This window comes from Perna viridis, chromosome 3 (assembly GCF_037379345.1).
Source record: "Perna viridis isolate PV_CMFRI_1.1 ecotype Kerala chromosome 3, ASM3737934v1, whole genome shotgun sequence".
In the NCBI taxonomy this organism is placed as follows: Eukaryota; Metazoa; Mollusca; class Bivalvia; order Mytilida; family Mytilidae; genus Perna; species Perna viridis.
The window spans coordinates 60,218,727-60,238,296 of NC_142447.1; the positions used below are offsets into that span (position 1 = coordinate 60,218,727).

A 19,570-nucleotide genomic window follows, 5' to 3' on the forward strand; every position below is an offset into this window, starting at 1 on the left:
GAAAACTATCAGTACGCATGTACAACTTCCTAATTCAATAGAAGACTGGTCTCCAAATACGGAGCGACGGATGATTAGTTTTCTTATGTTGTTAATATTTAATTTGGCAATTTCTCTAACATGATCATTCAATCCTCTCAAAAAATATATAGGAAACCTTTCAAGCCAATAAAACAATAATTTAAATGTGATGACAAAAATCCAAGATGGATAAGGAGTCATGGCCATCACCAATGTATATCGCATAAGATGCACGATGTCTCAATAGATGGTCATCTTCCTTTCACACAAAAAACATCTAGGACTTCATCATTAAACCAGTTTGTGTTAAAGGTCAAGTTGAAGAAAAACGATAATTTCTTCTACTAAACCGTTTGTCAACAAAAGTATAGATGCAACTAATTTCGGCTAGTTAACATAATGTCATCACGAACAAAATTCCGCCTCTATTGCGCTCCTGTATTCTCTGACCAATTCCCCAACTCTTATGAGGCTGACTTTATAGCTGATCAGATCCAAAGGAAGGGAGACCCTTTAGCTCAGTTTCCGTTTTATAGATGACGTATTATCGTTAAACAGTCCTAGTTTCGGGGATTTTATACATCGCATCTAGCCCAAAAAACTTGAGATATATAATACTACAGACAAAGTGAAGTCAGCCTCATATCTTGACCTAACTTAGAGATTGAAGGAAAAGGAAAAGAACTGACCAAACTATACGACATTCGTGATGACCTTTCATTCTATATTGTCAACTTTTCCTTCATCTGTGGGAAGTTCCCTTCAGTACCTGCGTATGAAGTTATCGTATCACATCTCATACGTTGAGCTTGCCGTAACTACTTTTTGTACCGTAAAAAACTTTTTAAAATTAGGCTTCTGGAACAGGTGTATGTAGCTACAAGATTGAAGACATCACTACAGACGTTTTATGGTCGTCATCATGAACTCCAGGATCGTTCCGGTTTGCCAATCTTCATCACAGAACCGATTTATGTTGCGTTTGTTTTTCCTGTCTGGTCTTCATTCTTGGTATCCATTCTTTTTCCCGCTCGGTTACTCTTCCACTCAGTGTTTGCCTGATCTCATAATGAGCAATGGATTTTTTTTTATCAAAATCCTTAGTACATGTACATCTCTTTATAGTCAAGTTTCTTAAAAAGTTCATAATGATATATAGGATGCTTGAAAAATATTTCGGGCCGCGCATCAATATTGTGCGACACCTCCTTCAAGTTGATGCAATTAGAACGCGGTTTCTCAAAAACGTGAGCCGCGAACAATGACTTCTAGACCCGGCATAATAATTAGATACACTCACCTATTTCCGATATCCATATCTTATTGAAAAATATTCTGTTTCTGACAAACGGATTAGAGATGATGTATTTTCTTAATGTCTACCATTGATTAACTTTCTGAAATTTTTAATAATCGTATTATTATTTCATCTTGAATTTTACGTACAAATGTATCTTCCCCAGGAAGTTCAAGACTTATATTGAAGCTCGTGGCTTGGATTTACTTTTTTTTTATTGTATTTACCGATTTTGACCGGTGGTAACTTTATGCTGCCCAATTGTGTTAAAATATAACGGAAATAATTATTCGCAATAGAAACGGAAGGTTTATATACAGTATATATAGCGCTAAAATAACCTGGTTTAATCCACCTTTCACTTTTGAAATGCCTGTACCAAGTCAAGTTCATTATGGTGGTGTATCATTCTGTTTTTTTTCCTGTTTTACGGACTTTTTATCAGTACGGTATTTTGTCATTACCTTGCACTTGACTTCTTTCGTGGGTAACTTTTGTCCGGTTGAGAAATATTTTGGCCCGGACCTCAAAATTAGTAATAAGTCCATATTTATTCTTCGCACCTGCAGTTATTAAGATATTAACATCCTTTATTGTTGACCAAACATCTATATATTAATGTACTTAAATATACATATCATGAATCTACAAATAGAGATTTATTATATATCCTCAATTACTAGATCTTTAAACCTCTAATAAAACAATCCAGACACGTTTTATGGAAAATATCATCTGTTTGTAATCGTTTTATGAGAGAATGTTTCTAACTTTTGTTTACTATATAATAAACTGTTAACATTCTGTTGGATATATCACTGTTGATCTATAGATAAAGTTAAATCGGATGCTATTACTTTAATAACAATCCTGTTACAGTAACAATCTCATCCGTGTTTAAATGCATGTAAACAACTTCGCGGTATTTTTTGTTGAAAATTAAAATTCGCGTGGAGTAAAATACAAATATCGAGTGAAAGCAGAGTGTTTATATTGAAATAGAATCCACTAAATCATCACAATGAGAGGTTTTCTTCTTCAGAGGAGACATTCTTGGCATGCTTTTTCAAAGGCAGGAACGAGTGATTCCAAACTAACGAAACGTCGACGGTTTTCGTTGGCGGCGAATATCAGTTCCGATTGTTCCCAATCGTATCTCTCTAAAAATGGTCGTCGGTTTTCTTTACCGTTTGTGCCCACTTTACACAGACAGTCCGTCCATGTAGGGGAAGTTATTTTTGAGGAAGATAGGAGTAGCCTTTTAGATGAGGAAGAGGAAACCGAAGCGAAGAGGAGAACTATGAAATTTGACACTTCGATAACTGGTGACCATTTAACTAAACTAATAATTTTAACATTGTTTGTTTGTGTTGTGAGTGTTTCAGCTGTATTTTATTCGCTCTATAATGTGATTCAAAAACCAATCTGGTAACCACTGAATTATCAACTGTATTTTTCTTCAACTTATTTTATTTTAAATTAATTGTTTTGGTTTAAATTGTCATATGAGAATCCCGTCGGAGCTTCTACCGATGTTTATAGATCACGTGGTGTACCTATTGGATTGTTTCGATATAAATATAAAGAATGTCACCGACATTTAGGCACATAATTTATATTGCCGCCGAAACAAAACGAAAGGTTGTTTATATCGACAGTAATATGATTGTGGTTTACTATTGTCCGTCAGTGCGTCCACACATTGTACATTTTAAAATTTACGAATTTTTTTTACGGATTTTAGTTGGTACTATTTTTGTCATCATGAGAGATGAAAATGTTGTTTCTTCGTGTTATTTATTTTTGAGTTATGAACTTTAAATCCTGAAAGAAGGAAACAGAAATGTCATGTGCTTTAGCGTAGCTGAGAGTAAATTATTTGTAAATTCTACTCGAGAGTCATGGTCGTTTTCTTAAAACCTCGTTGACATAACAACTTAATTATACATTAATCTTTTGTTAAATACTGGCAAGAGCCTCAAAACAGAAGAAAAATTTAGAGACATCAGAATTAAAAGCAAAACGACAAAAAGACAGCACGCAAAAGCTAAATTCCTGGCATAATGAACCTTTAAAAAACGGAAGTGACATCAGGTGCCCCGAATGGGTATACATGTCCTCCTCGGCTAACGGCACCCCTCACATTGCAAGTGAGTTATATCCGATGAGCGTCAAGTTCGGTGGGTAGTCAATCCGGTAAGACGTGAAAACGAACCAAATTATAATGGCAACAATAAAACTTATGTAGTAATGATGATAGTCGCAAGATTGAACATAACCCTTTCTTAGAGGCTTATTCAACAGTATATTTGTTATTCAAGGAAACACGACAGTAACACTTCAACTGTGAAATGCATACTCCATTGGCTGGAGATGTTTGGTATATTGCCAGTAAGGAAGGGCAAATGAACAACTGGAATGTCAAAACATCGCTTTTGTCATAATTTTGATTTCTAACTATCGATGTCGTCAATGTGCATGTATATGCTAAGATCTAGGTGTGAAGCAGTTGAAAGTGTTAGTTGTCTCATAATTTCGAGTTTATTCGAGTATATCAAATGTAAGTAATCCTTGAAGTTTACTCAGAGATAATACATCATCAATGTAATGGAAACGAATATTAAATGATTAGGCAATTCGTATCACTTCTTTTCTGTAGTATCATAAAACTCAGTTTCATACGAATTTGGTGCACAGTTTTTTCCCAGAGGTTTTCCAATGGTCAATTGGAACACATTTCCTCTCAACTTGACTAAGTATTGTTGATCAGAACATTTTAGCAACTACAGACCTTGATTGCTTCTAGTGAGAATCATTGCAGTTTTTTTTTCACACTATGAGCCTTTAATTTCCTCTACCTAATACTTGATATCTTCTAGTTCCCTTTTTTTTAAGAAACATTGGTAAATAAGTACTTTTAGCCGTCTTGTGGAAGTGTAGTCTACAATTTTGAAATATAAGTTTCTGTACTATTACAAATGGTAATTCTATCACACGAGAGATGCTCCTTAATGTGCTAAAGTATTTTGAAATTTTGAGAACCCATACATAATTCACGCCACTTGTAGAGTTGGCTTTTCGACGGTATCTCTTACAATTCACCCTTCCCTGTTATGGCGTATGAGTAAATTAGTTAGAAAGAGTAATCAACGGAACCAAAATTCTAGCGGAAATCAAAATAATTTAATCCAGGGACAAAGACCAGACATGGAAAACAGACAAACAAAACAAAGAATATAAAATAACTAAAAAAATACATACAAAGTAACAAAAGGAAATGAACAACTCGGACTCCACGAAAAACTGGGAGTATGGACGAGTTGCACCGGTAGGGTAAGCGTCCTCTGCTTTTCTAGAAACACCCGCTGTTGAGTAAATCAGTTTTCATGGCGCAGATGGATACATCGTAACGATCCACGAGTTCTTGATGACGACCATAAAACTTTTGTAGTGATGACTTCAATCTTGTAGTGACATTACCCTGTTCCAGAAGCCAAATTGTAAGAAGTCTAGCGCGATACAAAAAGTCTGCGTAGTTACGACAAGCTCTGGCATAACGAGTTGTGATATGAAAACTCCATACGCAGGTGCTGAAGGGATGTTGCCATAGATGAAAGGAAAGTTGACAATTCTGAATGAAAAGTGATCACGTTTGTCGTAAAGTTTGGTCAATAGTTTTCCTTTACCATCGATCTCTAAGTGTAGGTCAAGATATGAGGCTGACTTCACAGTGTCTGTAGAAGCTTTGAAAAGGGGTTTAGTTGTGCCCAGCAATATATCCTGTTTGTAACGACACTTTTGAAGTTCTGGTAATCCAACAAATGGAAACGACAGCCATGTCAAAAGAAATTCAAAAGAACGTAATTGTTAAATATGTCCTCCATATTGCTAAACGAATATTTTGGGTTGTCAAGACCCATTTCCTTAATAAAGCTGTCAATTTATTTTCGTTTGCACACAAATACTATGTTGTTAAGAGCTTTGTCTGCCGGTGCGACGACGAATTTGTCATGGCGATTTGACATCTATTAAACCTTAGGACGGGTTTTATACCATATACATGGTTTTCCAAGGCGTCATTTTCAATTTTATAGGCGTTATTCAATTAGAAAGTAGAAAAAGACATGGTGTAACACAATAAATGCACCGCTGTATAACCTTTATAAAAATAGTAAATACTACCAGATCACCAAAAAGTCTTTAATAATTATAAACAGTGTCGTGACTTCTTCTCATTCTCTTTTAGCCCATTTTAGGAATATTCCACAACTGTGTCCATTACAATTTTGCTGTTTTGTTTCCGGATGATACATTTATGTGGGGGAGTGGTTATTTTAGACCCTTTGCAAGTTTATCTTGCAATGAATAATTATCAACAGTACTTAGATCACCAGTGAAGACATGTCCAGCAGGACTATAATTGAATGGCGAAGAGGAACAGACACATTAAGGTGGTCTGGGCTTAACGTCATTGTTAGAGTTCGTGCAATACCTTTTTATTATTGAAAACTGTGGCTGTAATTGGTTTGATTTTAAAACTGAGTGCAATTAATAGGACCACGATCAGACATACACAAGAAGTTTTTAATAAACATACAAAACCCAAAAACGAAAAAGCAAACCATATCTATAAAACCAAAATAAAAAATACGCCTCAAAATCAAGCATTTGGTAATGCCCAATTATTTCCGGTATTTCGCTGCCTGTAATCAGTATAACATATTGATTCAACTTGTATCCAATTAAAAAGAAGACATATGTTCCTTTAAGGTCAAGCATCACCCTCACCCACGGACCAGTGTACCCCGGACACATTTCACCATCCAGTCTCAATTTCATCTAAGCAGTCACATTACCATTGAAGGGTAATAACAAATTACCGAATTGATAGGCAAATTCTGGGCAATAGTCAAAAGAATGAAGGTCCATAGAATGGCATTATGAAGGCAAAAAAAAAAAACCACCCGTAATGGTTCTGACTTGGTTAGGTATTTCCGGTTGAAATGGTACTTAAACCAGATTTAATAGCACGCAAAAACTAAGAATTTTTAACTTTTTTAAAGAATGTTTATATGTGAATGAAAAAAAACAAAAGAGGCCGGAAAAAGGAAACACAAAACGATGAAACGGAAACAAAATTTCTAGTAATGATATTTTTTGTTTATAAAATTAGTTATCATTGCTATTGACACTTCCGTAAGTCGAGGATACTTCCTTTTTTTATGTGTTTGTCATAACGTCGAGGATAAAACCAAGCTCCGAAATAGCGTCTGACGTTCAAAACACTCTAGACGTTGCAGCAAGCCCTCTCAGAAAATGCAAGAATATTGCAAAGTCAGGATAAAGTGAACGATTTTAGGCGGCGTTATTCGATTGTCAAACGACGTTAATAATGTCTGAGAATTCCAAAAGGAAACTGACGACTGCCGCTGCCTGGAGCTTGGGATATTTCCTATTTTGTTGTGCATGCCGCGCGGACGTCACGGATATTCCATATTTTGATGTCTATGTTGTTATCATCATATTAGTTGCATATGAATCAGGCATTGCTTTTTGAGTGTTTAACATTTTATGAATATGTTTTATATATCACTGAGATTGAATCAATCTCTGTGGCCCTCTGTAGTTTTGCATCCATTTCTGAGGCCCGCTGTTGTAATGAATCCATCTCTGTAGTCCCGCCGTGGTAATGAAACCATCTCTGTGGCCCCGCTGTGGTAGTGAAGCCATCTCTGAGGCCCCACTGTGATAATGAATCGATCTCAGACTGTGACCCGCTGTAGTAATGAATCCATCTCTGTGGCCCCGCTGTAGTAATGAATCCATCTCTGTGGTCCCGCTGTAGTAATGAATCCATCTCTGTGGCCCCACTCTAGTGATGAATCCATCTCTGTAGCCTCGCTGTGGTTATGAATTTATCTCTGTGGTCTCGTCGTGGTAATGAATCCATTTCAGTAATGAAGCCATCTCTGTGGCCCCGCTGTGATAATGAATCGATCTCAGACTGTGACCCGCTGTAGTAATGAATCCATCTCTGTGGCCCCGCTGTAGTAATGAATCCATCTCTGTGGCCCACTCTAGTGATGAATCCATCTCTGTAGCCTCGCTGTGGTTATGAATTTATCTCTGTGGTCTCGTCGTGGTAATGAATCCATTTCAGTAATGAAGCCATCTCTGTGGCTTCGTTGTGGTACTGTATACATCACTGTGGTCCCGATGTGGCCTTGCTCTGGTAATGAATCCTTCTTTTTTGTCCCGCTGTGGTAATGAATCCACCTCTGTGGTCCTGCTGCTGTAATTTCTACTGTAGATTAATTAGTTAAGCACAAAACGATTGATTTGGCCCCGTTTAGTATTGTGAAACTGGTTACTTCATTACCGTAAAGAATTTCTTTTAGATTTGGATAAATCTATTTCTGTTATCATAAATGCCTTTTTTTTCATTTTCATCTGACATGAAATCAACAGGGATTTGGTTGGTGTTTCTATAAGACGCAGAGGGTGCTTTCCTATCGATTGGTCCATGCTCCTGTTTAAGAGTAAGATGTTAGCTCAGATTTGGCTGGCTTTTTATAATAAAAAAAAAGGCACCATGAAGATTATTTGTTCTAAAAGACAAAAGAGAGACCCACTCTTGACAATAGAAAGCCACATAAGTTGGCTGGAGAAAGCCTAGTCACAATCACATGGTTATACAGACTCCATTCAACTATATATCGGATACTTCGTCCTATAACTCTCATAGACTGTCATGCCCGAACGTTTGATAGAACTGATAATGCGTGTAAAAAACTGAAACGTAACTTGCACTCACTACACACCGTAGGTGTAAACTCGAATGGCATGTGACAGGTGGCAAATACCGTTGTATGGAAACGTGTAATTTTACCTACAGCTCTTTTCGGATGTGAACATTGGGGTCATTTGAACAAAACTGAAACATCTATGTTGGAACAGACTCAAAGATACTTTACTCGTTTTATATTGTGTTTTGACAAACGTTCACCAAGTGCTTCTTCAGTAAATAACTTAGGACTGTGGTCTATAGAGGGGTTGATAGACAAATTTAAAACGTTATTCTTTGGTCGGTTGTGTAGAGCGTCGGTAACGACAACTCATAAACAGTTATTTAACCTTAGGCTTGCAGATGTAATTTCTGGCAAACCTGACAAATCATCTTTGACTTACGATCTCATTCGAACTTGATTGAAATATGATATGTCAGCATTCCTTGAGCACTTCATTGAAGAAACTTTCATTCCGGACAAGAGACTTGGGTCAAAAGTCGTAAGTCAAATAATAACTATTTATGAAGAAAACAAGTGGAAATTATTGGTACAACAACGACCTGACCTTTTGGCGATATTTCAAAATCCACCATTCTTTAAGAGAACACAGATTGATTAGACTTTGTCGCAAGCACCATTGCAAACGCAATGAACTTATGGTATTAACTTATCTAGGGTCGCTACCTATTATAAGTGGACAATGCTGTTTGTGACCGATTTACTGACGACATAGTCAAATATCCCATACTTCATTGTGAATCGCTTATGAATGATAGAAACTCAATGTTTTACGGCATTGTAGACTTACTCCAGTACACGATTCAGTTAAATTATTTAACCAAAAGGATGATAACATTCTTATAACATTCCATGGTGGCATTTCCGAATTTGCTAATGAACTAGACTCTGACATATGGTACCAGCTAATGCTATGCATCGCAGGTCACATAAATAAATTGTACACTAACTTCAGGAAAGTTATTTTTGAGTTATGATTCAATACTAGTATTTAACATTCAATTACATTTGTACATGTAAGTGTATCATACTCAATATATGCTACCTAAAATTGTGTATTATCTACTCTTTTTTAATGCAGTATTGTTTACATGGTATAAAAGGTATTGCATCAGTTTGTGTATATATGTGTGTGTAGTTTTCTATTTTGTCAAGTGATTTTTGTATTATATTTGTGATTTTTTTTTCTTGTTTTATGAATCGTCATCTTTTGGTGGAAATAAAGAAAATCAATCAATCAATCATAGTTCGGACGAGCCATTTACAGACATATAGTTCGGACGAACCAAGACATTAAAATGAAACAAATTGATTTAGAAATATATTAAAATGCAAATCAAAAGTATCGGAAATAAAAAAAAAAACACAATTGTGAAATGAACGGCCACTCATATTTGAATGTGTTGATAAAGGTGTGACGTAGCAGGAACGAATATACTTGGTAACCGTAACATAACGACACATTGGTTATCAACAAAACGACTATAAATCAATTCAAAATTACAATTGCTATCTCGACTATTAGTGTCAGTCTCTCTGTGGAATGTCAATACATTTAAAACGAAATCAGTCTGTTCATCACTAAATATCTCTACTAAATAGAAGAAGTAGGAACACTGAGATGTGAACTTTTTTTGAGATATCGATATACACGGAGTGACCAATAGCATGTTTGTTGGTATTTAAAAAAAGCTGAATCAAATAACGCTGCACACCAATTAGTCAGTTCATTCGAATTTAACAGTTTTAATAATCATTTAATTGTTGACTCTTTCACAGGCGACAGTATTGTTTAAGAGAGAACAATGAAGCGGAACGACCTTTAATGAACAATTAGTGTTCGGTTGTCACTCAGTGGTGGAGACATGTACTTATGTTCTAAGATTTAATTGTCCCTGATCGACATTCTGCAAAGTTTTATTGCCATACAAGGAAATAAAACAGCGTAAATATAGACTCCAATCTGCATTTCAAACTGCTAGTACTAAAACAAAAGGATGTTCTATAGAATCTGTGAAGCTGTAGAAATCACTAATTCTCCAGTGATTACTGAGATTACATCAACTCAGGAAATTTCTTCTGCATAGTCTTGACAAATGGCATTTCATTATGGAGCTCATGTTTACATTATTTCCTGCCTGGAATTAGATTGTTGACTTTAAACAGAATTTTCTTTACAGAGATATTCTTCAGTGACTTCTGTGTGAACGATGAGGAATTACATTCTACAGAGAAGACGGTCGAGTGTTGCTCTCAGTGATATCACTGAAGAAAACTTTGATGGAAGCCGCCGACGTTCTAGTATAGTTGCAAACGACGTTGCTGCATTTAGAAACGACATGGAGCGACGTCGTCGATCGTCGGTTTATCTAGGACCAAGTGGAAGTAAAGTTCACCCCGCTGCTGCCAGAAGACCATCTATTTGTAAAGAACCTGAATTTATGGAGTATCGTGAAATGGTCGAAAGCCACAATCTTCCGAATGGAGACATGGGAAAGTTCCGAAGAATGTCTATAGAGATTGAAAACATGGTTGCAGATGACAGCTTGAAAAACTTTCTGGTAACAGCTATTTTCATTACGATGTTTTTGGTCAGTGTTATTGCATTTTCTATTTACCAAAGACTTGGAACATGAAAAAAAATTCAGTCGAAATAGAAACGAGTTACTAAATATTACATGCTTTATTTAGGCAATTGAGCTAATTGCAGAAGATGGTGTATATAAATTAGCTTGCCAACTCTCATACAATAGTGAAGTCATTTATTATGAATTAGTAACGAATGCGGAATATAGATTATTTCAGTGCTAAAACATCTTTGTGCAACAGATGAAAACACTTTTCACTTCAATGTACAAAATAGCAGACGGATGTGTTTTGACGTACTTTATCGACTATCGTAAAAGTGATCTAGACGCAATGCGTTAATGCAGACGAACTTGTAAGTCGCGCCTGTACATAGCGGGTATAATATAACAAGGACAATATATTGTAGTGTGTTGACAACTTGTAAAGTGTGTTATACTCCATAAGAGTTATTTTTGTAATGAATGATTTGTTTTGACTTATTTTTAACATAAAATAACCAGCTACTAATCATATGTATGAGACCAGAGCTCCAAATACAACCAAAGAAATAATCTTTCAGAACCCATCAATTCTAAAATATTCATATCTAATGTACATTTGTACCAACTTTCATGAGGCGAAAAAAAAAGGGCACCTAAGCATGACAGACGACATAATTAAAACCTAAACGACAGTAATATTTTCAGGGAAAGGTATAAAATAAGTACAACACATGTAAAGTTTCGTTTTCTGAGTATGTTCTGTCAAGATTAAATTATGGATAAGTGCCTGTATGAGCTAGTAGCCATTATTTACTGTGCCGTCGCTGCCTGTGATGCGAGCCTTTGGGTCAAGGTTGTACGAAATACGTCTCATGCGCTGCCTGAAAAATATATTTTCGATATCCACATCTTATTGAGAATATTCTTTTTCTGACAAAAAGGTAATAGATGGTGTATTTTCATATCATAAATATCTTCTGTGCTGTCTACTAAATTTGTTCGTTAACAGTTTTGTGCTGCCTGTTAGTATTACAAAATACGGGAAAGAAAACCAATTAACCGGAAGATTTAGCGTTATAAAACCTGGTTGAACGCGTCATTTACATCAGACATTGCTGTACCAAGCCAGGACCATTGGACTTGTTTACGACGTATTTTTGCCTTTATGTTGCCATTTGTTATATGAACTTACCCTTTGACTATTGCCTACAGTTAAGCAGTGTTGATCTTGTTCATACCCTTTATTCTAAGGGAGCAGCTATCTAGATTTAATAAGGAGAAGGTGGGGTCATTCTGCCATGTGTGATCTGAGTGAACTATAAATTATTCATCCTGTCCTTTGTGTTTCTAAAACCAACTCATCCTGGAATTTCCACGTGATTTCTAGTAATATATTATTATTCAAACAGGGCATCATAAACCTAGTACACCTGTCAATATGTTATGTAGGTTGCACTTTGATATAATGTTGTTCTATCTATAAACCCAACAAATCTAAAATAATAGTCGCTACTTAAAATGATTATAATATCCCCTTGTTATCTGATAACTTTAACATATCCTACGGTCCATCAAAAGTCACACAATATAATAATAAACAACACCGAATATATTAGCAGTTGATAACATACATTTGGTATTTAAAGATATAATTGCTTTGTACAATCATCTCCGTCCTTTCCCAGTAATAACAAAAAGGTGAAAGTTGTCTCTGATTGACACTTTGATGGTATAACTGACATTAATCACCTTTCAAACATGGATGAATTTCAAGCTTTAATGAGACATTGTCATGTTTATTAAGTCGCAGTTCATGTGACTGTATTTCATACCTTCAGTGACGGTTATTTAATACAAATTGAAATTTAATTTGTATATTGATGATTTGAATAAATGTGCTTTATTAAAACATAAATCATGAAAATGCTTTCGAAGATATTTATTAAATTACAAAAGAATCTTGGTACAAGGTGATTTTTACAGACTAAATCATGATAAACTTCACTACTCAGTTCATGTATTTGGAAAGCTGTATCACTTCTATACCAATAAATCAACAGTAAATGTGTAGTTCTGGAAGCACCATTCAGTTTGTGTATTCCTCGACCCTCGTCCGTTTCTGTCCGACCTTACACTTCCCCTTTCGCTTCAATCATGCACTCGATTGAACCCTAGACTTTTTGCCCTTCAAATACACGCTTTCAAAAGTTCTACTCTAATTCAACAAATTTGAAATCACAAAATCATTAAACTCAAATGTGGGGTATTATTCAGGAGATGGACACCGAATTAGAAGTGGTGTTTCTGTGTGATAATGACCAAGTCTGGCTGATTTTATACACTGTTCCTGCTTCCACAACGGCAAGTGATAAAAATCTGATCTGGTCATTTTCATAACTTCCTTAAAATGTCTTTCTGTTAAGTGAAACTGCAAATGAATAAATTCATAAGTTATTTTAGGTTATGGTATTTCTTTCCTGTTTCGCAAAAAAAAAAAACTTTTAAAATTGTGAACTGCATTTTATTGCTATGAAGAAACAATCGTAGAAGTGGAACAGTCAATTGGAAGAAAAGTTTAGTCACTAGAAATATAAAAAAAATATCTTTCGTAAGATTTATTTGTATCATGAGAATCAACTCCATTTGTGAGTTGGCCCCGTGCAGGTCCGGGTGTCAAAAGAATAGGCCTGCAGCAGTGCTAACCTTGTCGTAAAAGGCGACTAAATAGTGCTCAGAACCCTAGCTGGGGGCTAGGGCGCTCTGCCCACAGAGCAATTGGGATGTGTGCCCCAGGTGGTAGAATGGGGTACCCCCTGGCGTGTTACATGCTGGGGTTGTCAGGCTATAATACGGAAAACCTGACCGCAAACCATAGTGGTGCACCGTCTTGGGAAAGATGCCACGTTCCTCGCACGTTAAAGACCCCGACTGTGGTATTCTCCCGGAGTAGGAACCATAGGGCTCCGCCACAGGAGGCTAAATTGCCCGACCCTATTCTGTTCTCCCTATTTCCAGTGGCAATCAAAATTTGTCGACCCCATTATCCTTGTGTCCCATATTTATTTTGCATTTCATCTTCATTTCATTTGGGGTTTAACGCCTGAATATAGCTGAAATTTTGCTGCTCGGGCGTTAAACCCCAACAATCAATCAATCAACCAATTGTGAGTTCGCTGTTTGACATTACCATGGACATGTTAGCTGCAGTGAGACCAGCTGATGTTTTTCTGGGGAAGACAACTTTGTCATGACAGTAGTTGTGTAGTGATTATGTCAATTTATATACATTACACTGTGTTTTGACTGATAATACGTCCTGTAATAATAACACCATAAAATGACACAACTAATGCAGTCATTATGATCATTATGACAGGGTGGCAATGTGACTTGTTACCTCTTTATGACATCGATCAATCTCATCACAGGGATCCTTTCTTATAAGTTCTCGGTATGCGTATTTAGGATATTTTTGGAAGGTTCTGTCGATAATCTAAAAAATACAATTTACATAATATCTATCCAGCAGAAAAATGTGTAACTTTTTAACAAAAATTATTGAATTTATAACACGAATAATTGAGGAGACTGGCGATCATAAAATATAGCGAATCCATTTAAAATTTGTGACTGTCAAGAATTGATTGTCGTACTTACTGGGTATGTTGTATAGTCCTTATCGACAATAAATAGTAAAACTCTAGAACAAAAAAAGGAATTAACAAACCTCTTAGCAGGATAGTCACTGTACATGTGCGATGAAATATTTATCAATTTGTGAATAAAATTTATCAACAAGTGAATATTTCAATTATTCATATAAAAAATATAAATAAACAAATAAGTTTTATTTAGAGTCGACATATAAAACAGAATAAGAAACATAAGCTCTGGTAAGCTTTTGAACGACATATTGGGACCTAATGTGGATAAATATTTATTCTCATGTTGATGAATTATACATTGATTTCAATAAATTTATAACAAGTAATAGTAAATTGTGTTAGATGCCGGGTTATCAAAGTTGAGTGTCTTTGGTTGATTATAAAGTTGGACCCGAGACATGCAACTGGGTGTCCAACCACATTATTACATTGTCAATTTATATCAATGATAAATATTCATAATTGATACTTGACCATAAATACTATACCAGAGGTTGACACTTTACAATGAAATATTATAAGAAATTGAAAAAAAAAAGATTTTTGGGTTTATTATCAGTCATTACATTTCGCCGATCTCCGATCGCGATTGCCCATTTGGGGTGCGAGACATCCTTCTGAAACAGCTTATTTTACTTCAATCATAGCCGTGGAGTTTGCAATTATTTTGAATTATGAGTGTGTTATTTCATATCCATGCACATTCATGTTCAGATTCCCTACATCTAGGACGTCACTAACTCAGCAGGTAATTACGTGGCATAGGAACTTGCCTCTTGATCGACATCAATTTTAGCATTCTCTTGACGAATTCTTTTTCTAGTCGCATTGTAGACCTCGTCTCCCTGGAATAAAAATAACTTTGGATAATAATAGGCTAGAATTGTTATTGTACTATTGTTATCCCTGTATGAACCTTTCATGAAAAAAGAACGATACAAATGTACCAGCGTATGACCTAAATCAAAAATAGTAAGTACTTTCATAAATTACCAAAACGTCTGTAAACCTTACGTAAAACACACGTTTATGTAAGCTCTGAAGGCCCGGCAATAAAATTAATAAAACCCGCTGTAACAGAAAGGTGACACTTCTTCAAAATCAAACAAAAAAATAATATATGAAGACACAAAGAAACTCTAATGCCTCCTGACTGAATGCAATCTGTGGTCGGGTTAAATAAGGCCTTATTAACATCTTTTTTATCAAAAGAGGAGAAAAAACAACAAACAAATATCCCATAAAATCCATTTAATTATACATCCAATACCTCAACATACACCATATAGACAAAATCAGATATCCACTTAAAGAACGCTCGCAATTACTGAAAGTTAGCTCAGAATATACTAAAGAATGATAATACCATCAAAACTACACACGGGTCAAATAACTGTATTTGTGAAAGAAAGGTTAAAAAAAAATAGAAAATAATTTGAGCATCGTATCCTTTACGAAAAATTTCTATTACGGGCAGTTGCTAAAACCACAGGAGTTTTGTTTGAAAGAATGTGTTTTATATATTATATTTCTATAAAAAAAACTAGGTTAACAATCAAGGATGGGTTTAATATGATTACATTAATATTGATTTGTTGATACTTACACCATAAGAGGTATTGCACCAGTCCCTGAAATGCTTAATAAATGTTTCTGGTTCATGATTCTGTGATACAATCCAAATACTGACATCATCCAAACACCTAGCAGCAGAATCTTGTTCTATATATTGCTACAAATCAATGATAAATCATGAAAACATAGAGATGTTTTTCATAGTTCATACAGTCATATGAAATGTTATTTATTGGCTTCATCTAATAAAATACACTTTGTCTTACTACACTTCATACATTTACAATGTATTCATTACAACTGTTGGTTGAGGGAGAAATGTTGGCTAAGTTTCATAAAGAAAATAATTCAACTGTTTACAAATGAATATTTAAAAAAAAAAACATTAACCTGCTGTAAAGACAGTAACCTTCCTCGAACATCCTCTTCAACAGCATCACCAATCCAAATAAAAATCTACGGAATAAAAACGTTCTGTTAACTTTATATTTGACAGTAGCAGGACGGAAAAAATATGACAATAGTAAGCCAATCATACAATATTGTTTGGTATGTGGGAATAAGTTCTTACATAGGATTCTTTTTTGTTGTAATCTACAAGTTTCTTACCTGATCACATGTGTCCAGGAAGGAAATATCACCATCTGTTAGGTCCTGAAATATAAAGTTTTATGTTTCTAAATAAGACATTAATAAATATCTGTTAACTAATGAGACATTAATAAATATCTGTTAACTAATGAGATATTTGCTATCTAAAACCACCCCAAGTTGACTAACTTACCTCTTTTTCAAAGTTGACAATGTCTTCAAAGCTGACAATATTGGTATGATGACATAGTACTAAGTTTGGTGGACGTCGCTCTAATTTCTGCAACAAATAATCTATACAATATACGACATTAGTGTATTATGATAAACAATCAAATTCAAGTTAATAAACAAAACTAACTTGTTATCCAATTTAAAACATGAATGCTTCAGTAAAAACGATTACGATTTGTTTAACTCGAAATTTTTACGATTTCAAATTTGATAAGAACATGAGCAATTTCAAACTTTGAATAAAGCAATATATATGTATATAGATGTTTATATACATGTACGAGTATATTATTAAAGGTGTTCACCGGTTTAGGGAATTCCTCTGGATAATCACTATCAGAGCCCAGTACATTTTGTAGTCTGTCGTTTTCTCTTCCTTCCAGTACTATCTCGAAGTTAAACATTCTAAAATAAAACATACATTTGATTTCAATTACTGATAAAACCAGTTTATTTTTTTTAAAAAGGAGTTAAGAATGAATTTCTATCCTGTCTTCCAAGTAATTTTGTTGGTTCAACTTCCATAATAATAAATGATTAATGAACAAGGTTGTTGACAAACATTTGTCGAGATCATTCCACAACCAGTACGGTATCTTACGATGGTAAAATGATGTCTACACCGTTCTTTCTATAACTTTGTACACACAATCGTCATGGGAATGTCTTTGCAACAATATATTTGTATCATTCTAGCACTGAATGTTGAATAAATTATCAACACAATACAATAATCATCATCCGATGGAAGAAATCTATCAAGTGTTTAAATCAAATTCTTACCATCGACTTTTAGATGAAGGAATCTTTTTTTTTGTAATTTGCATGTGCAGGTATAGAATTTCAATAGATCATTTTCAAGTACCTAAATTAAGCAGTCCATTCAAAATCTATAAAGAATCATATATAACTTCTTTAACATAATGGTTCGTCTAAGTTTGAGTATTTTGTGCTACTTCAACCATCTCATTGCCTTTAGCTCTTTGTTGTTTACTTTCTATAAACCCCCTTAACATGACATAATTAAAACTTACTTTGAAGGATTTAGAAATTCCAACATACTCTTTGTATATTCTCTTTCGGGTCCACCGGACTTCTAAGTTAAAAAAAACATGAAAAAATTTAAATGATGTATTAGTTAACAATAGTATAAAATAGGATATGAAATCGTATGTATTTAAAAGTATAATGTTGTAATCTTTTATTGAAAAGTTTTAATGGTTATCCATTGTTGTTTGAAGAAATTAAGTGTTACTTCATAATCAAATGAATGAAATCGTATCTTAATTGAAGACTCAAGACTGCTTGTGTCATCCCTACCTTTCCATACCAGAGGAAGCATTCAACATCTGTCATTATAAGGTATGACGCTGATGAGTTTAATGAACGTCTACGAGGCACAACCTATATAAAAGATAAAAACAATATCTTTAAGTCAAACATTACTTGGAACTTTATGATGATTAAATAAATAAACATATTACATGTAGATGGTTTGATATATAAACGTAATAGTCTGCAATATTGTTTTATATGAATATTTTATGTATTGTGTAATAAAATATTTGACTTGTATGAATGTGTATTATGTTTTACTATTTGACTTGGACCGATTGACAGACGAGCTTTCGAAAACTGGTGATTGTATTGCAATCTAGTCGTAATCTTCTACAAAAATGTATATTCTTTTTCATGCTTGATTAGTACGCACTTCTTTTCTTGTCATCTATTGGTTGGTAATTGTCGCGGATTAATTCCTTCTCTTGTCATCCATTGATTTTTTATTGTCGCGGGTTAATTCCTTTTCTTGATGTCCATTGGTTGGTGATTGCCTCAGGTTAATTCCTTTTCTTGTCATCGATTGGTTGGTAATTGTCGCGGGTTATTCTTTTTTGATTTGAACACTTTTACCTAAATATCTGAACTGACATGTTGGTTTTTATGTTCATCCGAATCTACAATTAGTATTCTTTTCAACTCAACTATTTTCATATCTGATTTCAACTTCACTATTACTCAAGTTAGTTTTTTTTAACATTTCTAGATTAATTGTGCATGTTAATGGTCCAGAAATAATCATTTTTACCTCGTATGAAAGTCCGATATGAATGATTGATTGATTGTGTAACTTATATGAACATTTGCCTAAACGCATACAACTGTAAGGATATTTGACTATACTTAAATAATAGAGATTAATGGTTGATTCATTTGACAATTCGAGTGGACCGCTCGAGAGTATGTGTTAACATTCAAATCGATCACATACTGTGGTCATAAAGTAATTGTTTTAAACTATAAATACAATAAGTGATTTTTGATACTTCAGGTACAATATAGTAAGACTGGGAACTATTCCTGTCACAAGCCATTTATAAATGTGTCTCTTGCATGATATGTGAAGTAAAATAAGTGCTTTGTATTCTTGACTTTTTACTTTGCATATGTATTTGCTTTGCTATTTTTACGCTTATTGTATATACACAATCGCCTATCCTCGAACGCTGTTGTCCTGCTATCCAATATGTTTGATTTGATAATTTACCGTTTTCTTATAATTTGCTACATTTGAATATGGAGTAAAAACCCCTGAGACAAACTATATATTAAGCTAGTAGGTTTATACTTCACAAACAGATTGATGAAGCCGTATATTAAATTTACTCAAAGGTTATATTTTCCCTATGATAGGTAAATGTACTAAAAATACATTCACGCATATGGTTGATTTTTAATGTTATCTTGATTTGCAAGATGCTACTGTGTATTATATTAAACTGTATTTTACAAGGCATTAACATTTACATGGCG

The 19,570-nt window shown here is 34.5% G+C and overlaps 1 protein-coding gene across 5 annotated transcripts in view; it reads right to left on the reverse strand.

Annotated features, from left to right (window-relative positions):
* Nucleotides 1–12,618: 12,618 nt before the first annotated feature.
* The window catches only part of LOC148623185 (advillin-like), a 39,386-nt gene continuing 32,434 nt past the window's right edge, over nt 12,619–19,570 (reverse strand). For all 5 annotated transcript variants that reach the window (XM_088573776.1, XM_088573778.1, XM_088573780.1 and 2 more), the window contains exons 19-28: nt 18,080–18,163; nt 17,794–17,855; nt 17,065–17,164; nt 16,719–16,805; nt 16,544–16,588; nt 16,325–16,390; nt 15,966–16,091; nt 15,133–15,204; nt 14,092–14,187; nt 12,619–13,122 (exon numbers count right to left, since the gene is read on the reverse strand). In XM_088573776.1, the coding sequence (XP_088429902.1) occupies nt 12,961–13,122; nt 14,092–14,187; nt 15,133–15,204; nt 15,966–16,091; nt 16,325–16,390; nt 16,544–16,588; nt 16,719–16,805; nt 17,065–17,164; nt 17,794–17,855; nt 18,080–18,163 (900 nt within the window). In that variant the 3' untranslated portion in view covers nt 12,619–12,960. The remainder of the gene's footprint in view (nt 13,123–14,091; nt 14,188–15,132; nt 15,205–15,965; nt 16,092–16,324; nt 16,391–16,543; nt 16,589–16,718; nt 16,806–17,064; nt 17,165–17,793; nt 17,856–18,079; nt 18,164–19,570) is intronic.